The following is a 10,432-nucleotide window of genomic DNA, read 5'->3' as shown; positions in this document are numbered from 1 at the left end:
TATAGAAGAAGTATACGTTTGATTTATTATGATACAATTCACAAGTTAAGAAACAGTATGCATTTGAACTGAAAAAAAAAACCATATAAAAGGTATACCAATTTATCAAACTAAAGAGTTTAATGTTAAAAAGGCCAAATTAAATACATTTTCATTTTGCTCAACATTGCCATCTTCAGAATACATTGAAATAATATTTACAATATATGAGAATAAGTAATCTGACTTTCATTATAACCTACCCTCAAAATGTTCCATAAAATCTATAGTTGGACATTTCTGTAGTGTTAGATTATCTGTAACATGACACTAACAGATTTCAGTCAGACAGAAGAAACTCAGCATTTAACATTCAAAACACATCATTACGAAATGGATGTAATTCCATGGAGCAATGTCATATTTAACCAATTACTTATAAACTAGATGACTGACAAGGAGCTGTTTTGAAGCCACCACACCTCCATATTGACACCCCAACCATGGTAAAAAATATTTTGGAAGCTATAGAAAAGTCTAAATTAGTTTTAGCCACATTTATTCCATTACAGACTCCGTAATGCATACTTTAAAATTACATTATGTAAGRTAAACATCAAAAATAATTATGAAACATACAAATATATACAGTACCAGTGAAAAGTTTGGACAGACCTACTCATTCAAGGGTTTTTCTTTATTTTACTATTTTCTACATTGTAGAATAATAGTGAAGACATCAAAACTATGAAATAACACATATGGCATCATGTAGCAACCAAAAAAGTGTTAAACAAATCAAAATATATTTTAGATTTCAGATTCTTCAAAGTAGCCACGCTTTGCATTGATTTACAGCTTRGCACTCTTGGCATTCTCTCAACCAGCTTCACGAGGTAGTCACCTGGAATGCATTTCAATTAACAGGTGTGCCTTGTTAAAAGTTAATTTGTAGAATTTATTTTCTTTGAGCCGATCAGTTGTGTTGTGACATGGTAGGGGTTGTAAACAGAACATAGCCATATTTGGTAAAATAACAATTCCATATTATGGCAAGAACATCTCAAATAAGCAAAGAGAAACGACAGTGCATCATTACTTTAAGACATGAAGGTCAGTCAATTTGGAAAATGCCAAGATCTTTGACTATGTCTTTAAGAGCAGTTGTAAAACCCACCAAGCGCTATGATGGAACTGGCTCTCATGAGGACCTCCACAGGAAGGGAAGACCCAGAGTTAACTCTGCTGCCAGAGATGAGTTACTAGCCTCAGAAATTGCAGCCCAAATAATGCTTCACTGAGTCAAGTAACAGACATGTCAACATGAACTGTTCAGAGAAGACTCTGTGAATCAGGCCTTCATGGTCAAATTGCTGCAAAGAAACCACTACTAAAGGACAACAATAATAAGAAGAGACTTGCTTGGCCCAAGAAACATGAGCAATGGATATTGGACCGGTGAAAATCTATCCTTGGTCTGATGAGTCCAAATTTGAGATTTTTGGTTCAACTGCCTTCTTTGAGACGCAGAGTAGGTGAACGGATGATCTCCGTATGTGTGGGCCCACCGTGAAAATGGGGGAGGAGGTGTGATGGTGCTTTTCTGGTGACACTGTCAGTGATTTATTTAGAATTCAAGGCACACTTAATCAGCATGGCTACCACAGCATTCTGCAGCGATACACCAACCCATCTGGTTTGCGCTTAGTGGGACTATTATTTGTTTTTCAACAGGACAATGACCCAACATGCCTCTAGGCTGTGTAAGGGCTATTTGACCAAGAAGGAGAGTGATGCATCAGATGACCTGACCTCCACAATCACCTGACCACAACCCAATTGAGATGGTTTGGGATGAGTTGAACCACAGAGTGAAGGAAAAGCAGCCAACAAGTGCTCAGCATATGTGGGAACTCCTTCAAGACTGTTGGAAAAGCATTCCAGGTGAAGCTGGTTGAGAGTGTGCAAAGCTGCAAGGCAATGGGTGCTACTTTGAAGAATCTCAAATATAAAATATATTTTGATTGTGTAACACTTTTTTGGTTACTACATAATTCCATATGTGTTATTTCATGGTTTTGATGTCTTCCATATTATTCTACAATGTAGAAAATAGTAAAAATAAAGAAAAACCTTGAGAGAGTAGGTGTGTCCAAACTTTTGACCGGTACTGTATATATAAAAACATCTGTCAAAGTATAATTTTTTAAAGTTCTAATGCTACCGTCTCCACTACAATAAAAAAATACTTAAATACATGTAATTTTGTCTTTGATACATTTAATTGAAAACTGCTTCTTCTGAGGAGTGCCACTATGGCCGACCTTTGGCTTCAAAGCCTTTCATTGGCCAATACATATCAGCAATCCAGGGTTTATATTAATCATTGTATTTAACCCACGTACTGTCAATGTATATCTATATCATCACCAAAAGTTAACAATCTAATGTCCTTCATTCATACAATTGATCAATACAAAAACAAAGAAAWCAAGAAGTTGGGGTTGTTTAGGAATCGTCTTCGATTTTTAACAWGCTTGCTGCCGAAAATAAAGCGAGCAAAAGTTAGGATAAGCTGGCTACTAAAATACACTTGACCTGAACCCACTGAGCTGACAGAGGCAATCTTCACAGAAACTACAGGCACTGGAGACAAGAGCACTTCTCGGCCTAACGCTTCACTTGAAGGCAATCAAATGTGCTTACATAGCTAGACATAGCCTACCCACACACATACAAGTCAATCAACYCACGGCAAAATGAACAGTAGTCACCAAACAAACACTATGCATGGCACATTTACGTTTTACAAAAGAACCATCTGAGCATTGACGCAACATGCAAGAGGAATGCAAGCATAATTTGGACCATTTGGTTTTGTAAAGCAAGCAATCTCTGTACAGGCAAAAGTAAACAGACTTAAGATACAGTAAGTAAATGGTTATAAATACAGAGATAGGAAATACATTTGAGAGAATTAAGAGTCTGGGGATGTATTACAGAAAACAACGTTAACTGTCAAATCGTATCTTATTTCACTTTAGAGGGGCCTTTAGGATTTTAATGGGTAATACAGCCCCAGCATCATATACTGTACATGCGTTAGTTGAGTGGAGTATAGAACAGTGTGAGGGAGTCGAGTACAGGGGAGATTGTAGAGACGCAGTAGTCAGAAAGTAGATGTGGATCCTGGATGGGAGCCACGAGGGCTGGTATGATGTTCTGCAGGCTAAAGGTTCKGGTGGTCCTCAGTCTGGAGGTGTGGTGGTGGTCCCACCTACCCAGGACCAGGGGTCTCATTTATCAACCGTGCGTACATTTCTCACWAAARTCTGCCGTACGTGGGGATACTAGGATTTGCATTCACAACTAAATTATTGGGATTTATCAAACTACTGCACACAACATATACGCATGTTTTTGTTACCTTTTATGGTAATAAAAACACCCTCATTTGATGTATGATTTGGAGATGTTGGAACGGGGCCATGATAAAAAAGAAAGTGCAATGGCAAATTTTATCACGTTTATGTAGAGCTGAGGGCAGAATACTTACCTTTTTRAAACAAAAAATGCGTGCCAAACACTAGTAGCACATTCTGAAAATTTGATTCCCTACTCGAACAATTCAACAGTAAATGCTACAGCACACTTCTGTGGAAAATACTAATTCTTGTTCAATATTTTGTTTATCAGTAGATGATTGTGTTTCTATCTCCTGCCTTGGTATAGGCTCTGAATTGAAATAGGCTATGACGTTGCACTCCTATCGCACAGCGATACTGTATCCTACACACTGTCAAATTTAAATAGGCTACCGGTCTATTTACTTTTGAGCATGTTTGGCTATTCTCCTTTCTCCAGGAGAAACYGAAGTTAGGTTGAAAATACTGTATCCCTGAAAACCAGAAACATCCTCTTTCCGCCAACGCCGCTAAGAGTGGAAAAGGAGACATGTCCCGCTATATGATTATAATTTAGGCTTATATAATACAAGTAAAAGAAACGCATTAGGCTACATGCTGCTATGTGATCTCCTTACCAACGGCAAATGCATCTGTTCTATCATTAGGCCTTTATGTTTTTATTAGCCTACCATTATTKTAATTCTTGTGCATCAAACACCTACATTTTTTCTCAAAATAACAATATTTGCTTGTGATACATGTTGATCTACCACTAGAAGTTGTGCGTACGGCTGGTCTGAGATTTGTGTGGAGATAAGCACACTTTCCCTTCACGTTCAAAATGGATAAATACCAACATTTGAGGGAAAACTGGCATATGCAAGTTTTAGATTTTTTTTTTGTGTGAACGCACCTTTGATAAATGAGGCCCCAGGTGATGCTGAGCAGAACCAGCCCCTCAAGAGCTCTTGTCCAGTCAGTCTGGGATCTGCCAAAAGTGAGGTCAGTGAGAAAAACGCCCTTAAAACAGCAGGAATATTTATTTTTTAAAGAAAAAACGGCAGCCAGTATGATGCAGATAAACTTTAGTGACGTTTTTAGTGAAGCCATAGTTAATTTTTTGAGATCTGCCAAAGAAATGTCACAGCTAGCTACTCATCTCTATGGCTCAACACCCACCATCATACATCACCGTGCTCAACAATGTGCACTACTTACTACCTGACTGTATTATCAACTTCTGTTATATCAAAGTTATTCGGTCATTTCAAAGTTGTTCTTCTYAGAAAACATATATCTTTATTTTAAATATCATAAACCCTTTCACATATTCACAATTGACAGCATTTATTCTCTTCAAAGACTAATGATTTGAAGGTCAAGATAGTCCAGGTGCCCGCTCTCTAAAGCAGTGCCAGTCAGTGTGCTGGCAGGTTGGCACCAGGAAGAACCAGGACAACACACAGGGCATTGGTCCTGCTCCTGAATAGGGAGCACTGTGGTGGAGGAGCATAGGGAGATAGACTTGGCACGGTCGTCTGTTAATGACTCATTTTGAAACCATTAACTGCTGAACGCCTGTTTTCCTACACTGCGGTCTGGTGCAATTACACCAGAGGACCATTCATCACACACTTCACCCCGAACAGTGAAATTCCACAACAGGTCCACTGAGGTCCGCCATCAGGGCCTTCTGCTTTGCTATGTAAGGAAGAGCATGCAGCAGAGTAAGCGGGACAATGCTATTGCAACACTTCACATTGGGCCTTTCCAGTGGGCCTGCTGCACGGACGGAAGGACAGATTGCCTAAAAGACCATGGCAACAGTCCAACGGACTTCTCTCAACAGCTACTTATAAAAGAGCAGTTTACATTCCTCACAAATACATGTATAGAGGTGCCCGGCAGGAATTTCTAATGAAAAMAATAATCCCTGTATGCACTTTGTTCCACCAGGCCGGAGCTGAACCAGCACCTGATGAACAACTAGGGCCATGTTCTTCAGCAGATCCATTAAGAATGGTTGCTCTCTCTACATGCAGAACATTATCAGAGACAGTTTGGGTTTGGCGTGACTGAAGTGTCTGTTGAAAAACACGAGGTTGAGACATCGTCATTAAGAGTTCACTTGTGACACTTGTTGTTGAAAATAGTCGCGATCTTAAATGGGGGAAATGATGTTCTTTGCCATATGCAATAACCTACACAAGGCGAACAGATGTGCTTGATTGAGGCGAATAGATTCATGACATATGTAGTACTCTTGAAATACATTGGGACAAAAACCCTGTGTTGTCTGCCAGTACATTTMAATGAACTCTCCGATGTTCGAAACCCATAACGGAGAGGCGTGATACTGTAGAGAGCATGGTAGATGGGAACTGCACAGCATGAGAGTAAATACAAATTGCTGTGGGACAATGACTTGGTCTCAATGATTTTCGTAACAGCATGGGGTGAAACCAGGAAGAATATAAATTTCAGTCTTGGAAAGCAAGCAGCCATATTTCAATTCAATAACATGCCACATATCTATCCATCATTAGATTAAAGAAATTGCTCTCACGCACTCACTACTCAAATACTTATAGATTTCACCCTTTGAGCAGTTTTTTGACAGTATTCTTTCTCAGATTGCTCCAGAATAATTTGGTAAGTAATACAGAACGGCCATGAATACATGAGGCATATGCAATCTGTTGTACACATCCTGTGTGACATGACCGTGTCTTGAAACTCACCATAGTACTGTAGATTTTATCTGCCCAGGCTCCTGTCTTCAAAGATGGTTACTTCAACCTTGATCATGTTTAGTTAAAGGCAATGCAAAATTCCTCTAAAATATGACATCTACAGACGCATACTGCTATGAGTAAAGCACGTGGGCAGCAATAGTCAAAACATCAAATCAGACACTCAAATGCACACATTACTTGTTCGGGTGCATTGAGAAGACTTGGGGGGGGGGGGGGGGCAGGTGTGACATTCCTGTCAATCTCCACTCTGCTATCACAGCCGCTCCCAGGCCAAAATCAACAGCTCTGCAGTGCTGGAGAAATAATCCAGGAGGTCGCCATAAAACCAAGGACTGCTTTCCAAATGACACCCTATTCCCTATATAGTGCACTACTTTTGACCAGAGCCCCATACGGTGCCATTTGGGACGCAGACAATGAAATCATACAGGAGGTCCTCAGCTGCAAACAATTTCAGTCATATTTCACTGCCTGCTCCAGCCCTCAGTACAATTCATTTGGATGTTGAGTCAGTCACTCAGGCTGCACCCCACACACTTGGAGAACATAGACCATTTCTGCACCCTCTGATTTTGAGCAGATGAAATGGATTAAATATAACTTTTATCTGGTATTATTACAGGGTACCACTGTGAGCTGCCCAGACTCCTGGTTTCCATTTAGGGCAGGGGTTCTAGAGGGGAGCACACCACACAGAGCCCTGGGTATGTGTCCCAAATGGCACCCTAATCCCTATGGGGTTCTGGTCAAAAGTAGCGCACTGTAATGGGAATAGGGTGCCATTTGGGATACGCATGTGGAAACACCACATACCAACTCGGTCACACATCAGCAGCAGGTCACTGTGAAACTTCATTGTTCTAGCTCGTACTACACAGCACACATCAACATGGAGCTAACCCAGCTCAGCCCTGACTTAAATATACATCAGCCTGCATGACGAAACCTAAGAAACGCATAAAGGAAATATCACTGAAAAAAAGCACAATACTTATTTTCTGATCTTCTAATTCTAAATATAGTACCTTGTTTATCCCGTGAACGTAGCACATATTGAGGCTGCATTCCAAAGGCACACTATTCCCAATATATAGTGCAAAACTTTACAAAGTAGTGCCCTTCAAAGGGTGCCATTTTGGATGCAAGTCTGAGTTACCTTTCTAGACACATTGCTTTAATGGCTATCACACTGCTTTGTGAAGAAGGATACAACTCGGAGGCCTCTCTCAATAGGGTCAGTGAGGAGCAGACCTCGTGGAGCATAGATCTTATCATTCTGCTCCTGGATGAATTTAGCAATCTTCTTCAAAACCTGAAAAGAGACAATAAGAAGAAAAAACTTTTTCAGTTTTCCAACTTTCCTTGTCATACATAGTTTTMGTTGAATTKTTGCATGTTAGAAGATTACATTATTAGAATTTATTACATCAAATGTACTTTTYACCTAGAACATTTGCTTTCACCAAACAAGGGGTAGCCTACTGGTAGACTGTCATCTCTCAACATTTACTTATTATTATATATTTTTTTTTAAATACATTTTATTTATTTTATTATATTTTACAAACATTAATTCATACAGTGCCTTTGGAAAGTATAAAGGTTGACTTTTTCCACATTTTGTTACGTTACACCCTTATTCTAAAATGTATTAAATTGTCTTCTTCCCTCATCCCGAGTGGRGCAGCAGGCTAAGGCACTGCATCTCAGTGCTAGAGGCGTCACTACAGACCCTGGTTCAATCCTGGGCTGTATCACAACTGGCCGTGATTGGGAGTCCCATAGGGCGGKGCACAATTAGCCCAGCGTCGTCCGGGTTAGGGTTTGYTCGGGGTAGGCRGTCATTGTAAATAAGAARTTGTTCTTAACRGACTTGCCTAGTTAAATAAATAGGTTTCAKGAAAAATWAATCTTCACACAATACCCCATAATGACAAAGCAAAAATAGGTTTGTAGAAATTTTTGCAAATTCCTGTTCTAAGTGGGCTGGAGGAGCCACCCCTGGTCTTTGCTAGGGCACCTGTAGCCAATTTTATGGGTGTGGTCAGTTGAGAAGTCATTTAAAACTTGACTTCCATCTTCATGAGCACTCATAAAATATAAACATTCAGAACTACAACTTTTCCATGGTACAGTATAAGACAAATATGAATGACACCAATTGGAAAGCTTTTATTGGGCCTTTTTGGGAAACAGGCTGTAATGTGTATTGGCCTATATAACCAGCTGTCTGACATACGGTGCATTTGGAAATTATTCAGACCCCTTGACTTTTTCCACATTTTGTTACGTTACAGCCTTATTCAAAAGAAAATCCTCAATCTACACACAATACCAAAGCAACATTTTTGCACATTTATAAAAAATAAAATATTTATTTACATAAGTATTTAGACCCTTTGCTATGAGAGTCGAAATTGAGCTAAGGTGCATCCTGTTTCCATTGATAATCCTTGAGATGTTTCTACAACTTGATTGGAGTCCACCTGTGGTAAATTCAATTGATTGGACATGATTTGGAAAGGTACACACCTGTCTATATAAGGTCCCACAGTTGACTGTGCATGTCAGAGCAAAAACCAAGCCATGAGGTCGAATGAATTGTCCGTAGAGCTCCGAGACAGYATTGTGTCGAGGCACAAAAGGGTACCAAAAAATGTCTGCAGCATTGAAGTTTGGAACCACCAAGACTCTACATAGAGCTGGCCGCCCATCCAAACTGAGCAATCGGGGGAGAAGGGCCTTGGTCAMGAAGGTGACCCAAGTAKCTGATGGTCATTCTGACAGAGCTCCAGAGTTCCTCTGTGGAGATMGGAGAACCTTCCAGAAGGACAACCATCTATCTATAGCAATCCACCAATCAGCCCTTTATGGTAGCGGCCAGYCGGAAGCAGCTCCTCAGTAAAAGGCACAACAGCCCGCTTGGAGTTTGCTAAAAGGCATCTAAAGGACTGTCAGACCATGAGAAACAAGATTCTCTGGTCTGTTGAAACCAAGATTGAAGTCTTTGGCCTGAATGCCAAGCGTCACATCTGGAGGAAACCTGGCACCATCCCTACGGTGAAGCATGGTGTTGGCAGCATCATGCTGTGGGGATTTTTTCATCCGCAGGGACTGGGAGACCAGTCAGGATCGAGGGAAAGATGAACAGAGAAAAGTACAGAGAGATCCTTGATAAAAACCTGCTCCAGAGCACTCAGGACCTCAGACTGGGGTGAAGGTTCACCTTCCAAAAGGACAACGACCCTAAGCACACAGCCAAGACAACACATGAGTGGCTTCGGGACAAGTCTCTGAATGTCCTTGAGTGGCCCAGCCAGTGCCCGGGCATGAAACCGATCGAACACTTCTGGAGATACCTGAAAGTAGCTGTGCAGTGACTCTCCCCATCCAACCAGACAGAGCTTGAGAGGATCTGCATAGAAGAATAGGAGAAACTCCCCAAATACAGTTGTGCCAAGCTTGTAGCGTCATACCCAAGAAGACTTGCTGTAATCGCTGTCAAACATGCTTCAACAAAGTACTGAGTAAAGGCTCTGAATATTTATTTTAATATACATTTGCAGAAATTTCTAAAAACTTGTTTTTGCTTTGTCATTATGGGGTATTGTGTGTAGATTGATGAGGGGGGGGGGAAACGATTTAATACATTTTAGAATAAGACAGTAACGTAACAAAATGTGGGAAAAGTACTTTCCGAATGCACTGTACACATTACACTATTTCACCCAAAGGTTGCTTTACACTTGTTCACTTCCCTTCATGGATTTGAAAGACAAGGACTGGGATAAGGATACTCCCTCAAGCTAATCCATGCCTAAACCAATCTAATGATTTTACATTTGTGGGGAGTAGTGAAAGATGGCATGCTATTTTAGATTTAGWCTTAAAATACCCTTTAGTCTTAGTCACATTTGAATAATTTCATCCTTCATTAGTTTTAGTTGTCAGTCGACTAAAACTGTGGAAAAATGTTGTCTAGTTTTAGTCACAGCCATTTTAGTCACATTTTCTATTAAAGAAAATGAGTATTTAGGCTACCTCTAACTTCATTCWCCTGCACATTCAGATAGTCCAACTAGGCCTAATATCCTAGCTGGCAACATTGATATTGTGACAGATTGTAACCAATGCCAGCCATAATTAACCATATTGGCTACATATTAAACCTTATTTATTTTTTTCACCTTTATTTTAACCAGGTAGGCTAGTTGAGAACAAGTTCTCATTTGCAACTGCGACCTGGCCAAGATAAAGCATAGCAATTCGACACATACAACAACACAGAGT

General features: G+C 40.2%; 1 protein-coding gene across 2 annotated transcripts in view; it reads right to left on the bottom strand.

Annotated features, from left to right (window-relative positions):
* Window positions 1–10,432, bottom strand: part of LOC111974586 (golgin subfamily A member 7) — a 50,733-nt gene continuing 40,301 nt past the window's right edge. Inside the window, exons 4-7 of one of the 2 annotated variants that reach the window (XR_011481026.1) lie at window positions 7,353–7,454; window positions 6,128–6,185; window positions 4,300–4,374; window positions 1–3,256 (exon numbers count right to left, since the gene is read on the bottom strand). Coding sequence is in view for 1 of the 2 variants with exons in the window: in XM_024002425.2 (XP_023858193.1) it covers window positions 6,144–6,185; window positions 7,353–7,454 (144 nt within the window). In the remaining variant the exon portion in view is untranslated. Of the gene's footprint in view, window positions 4,375–6,127; window positions 6,186–7,352; window positions 7,455–10,432 lie in introns of both variants that reach the window. The other variant, XM_024002425.2, reaches the window with a different exon arrangement.

The sequence above is a fragment of the Salvelinus sp. IW2-2015 genome, linkage group LG15, assembly GCF_002910315.2.
Source record: "Salvelinus sp. IW2-2015 linkage group LG15, ASM291031v2, whole genome shotgun sequence".
NCBI lineage: Eukaryota > Metazoa > Chordata > Actinopteri > Salmoniformes > Salmonidae > Salvelinus > Salvelinus sp. IW2-2015.
Note: the sequence above shows the minus strand (reverse complement) of the source record. Positions and strands in the feature narration are given on the sequence as shown.